Source organism: Lepidothrix coronata, unplaced genomic scaffold (assembly GCF_001604755.1).
Source record: "Lepidothrix coronata isolate B3197 unplaced genomic scaffold, Lepidothrix_coronata-1.0 Scaffold356, whole genome shotgun sequence".
NCBI classification, from domain to species: domain Eukaryota; kingdom Metazoa; phylum Chordata; class Aves; order Passeriformes; family Pipridae; genus Lepidothrix; species Lepidothrix coronata.
Window position 1 is genome coordinate 11,621 of NW_016690536.1, and position 1,189 is coordinate 12,809.

General features: G+C 43.7%; 1 protein-coding gene across 1 annotated transcript in view; it reads left to right on the forward strand.

The window, feature by feature from the left end:
- TIMM44 (translocase of inner mitochondrial membrane 44) overlaps positions 1-1,189 on the forward strand; it is a 25,205-nt gene that overhangs the window by 2,781 nt on the left and 21,235 nt on the right. Inside the window, exon 2 of the mRNA XM_017838758.1 lies at positions 257-337. Within this exon, the coding sequence (XP_017694247.1) occupies positions 257-337 (81 nt within the window). The remainder of the gene's footprint in view (positions 1-256; positions 338-1,189) is intronic.

Consider the following 1,189-nt stretch of genomic DNA (forward strand, 5'->3'; position numbering starts at 1 on the left):
GACATTAAATTTACCATTAAATTTGACATTAAATGTGACATTAAATTTACCATTAAACTTGACATGAAATTTGACATTAAACAGTTGGGTTTGAGAGCTCTAAACATTTTTTTACCAAACTGAGCTGGTGGCTCAAGGGAGGAGCTCCTAAAATGGAATTTTTTTGCCCTCAGTTCCAGCTTTAATGGCATTTTGTTCTGTGCTAAACTGCTTTTGAGGGGTTTTTGGTCCTCATTTTGTTTTTTTTTCCCCTCAGAAAACCATCGAATCCGAAACAGTGAAAACCTCAGAAGTGATTAAGAAGAAACTTGAAGAGATAACAGGGACAGTTAAAGAGGTAAAAGGACCTTTCCCTGAGGAAATTCAACTTTTAAGTGGGAGATTTGGGTGTAATTTGAATTATCACCTTTTTTTTTTTTACCCCCCCTTCGGTGCCAAGTGGTTGATTTTCCAAATTAGGAACAAAATGAGTTTTTTGGGAGCCTTTTATTTGATGTTTAAAGCCCCTTAAATTCCAATTTCTGCCTCGGATCACACCTCTGGCATCTCTTCCATCTTTCCCAGCAAGGGATCAGCCTGGATTTCAGAGGGGGCACTGGGGGTGTTTTCCAGAATATTCCTGCCTAAAATAACTCTGGAAAAATCACAACCACACGATATTTTGGGCCACAGAATTCCCATCCATTAAATAAAACCTCAAATTGGGGAAAGCTCTCTAAAAAAAATCCCTTTCTGACCCCAGGAGCTGCTCTGGGTGTGACTCAAAAGAGCCCAGTTCCAGGTGGAAAATTCCCACTTTTTTAAAGATATATCTGGTGAAAATTCCCACGTTTTTAAAGATATATCTTTGTGAACTTTGGGAATTTTGGAGGAGCTGAGGTTGGAAGGGGGTTTGGAGCAGCTTGGTGTAGGTGGAAGGTGTCCCTGCCCACAACCCAAACCATCCTGGGATTTGGGATTCTCCAGGTTGGGAGAACTGAGGGGGGTTCACCTGGAGAAGAGGAAGTTCCAGGGAAACCTCAGAGCCCCTTCCAGGGTCTGAAGGGGTTCCAGGAGAGCTGGAGAGGGATTTGGGATGAGGGATGGAGGGACAGGACACAGGGAATGGCTTCCCAGTGCCAGAGGGCAGGGATAGATGGGATATTGGGAAGGAATTCCTGGCTGGGAGGGTGGGGAGGCCCTGACATAA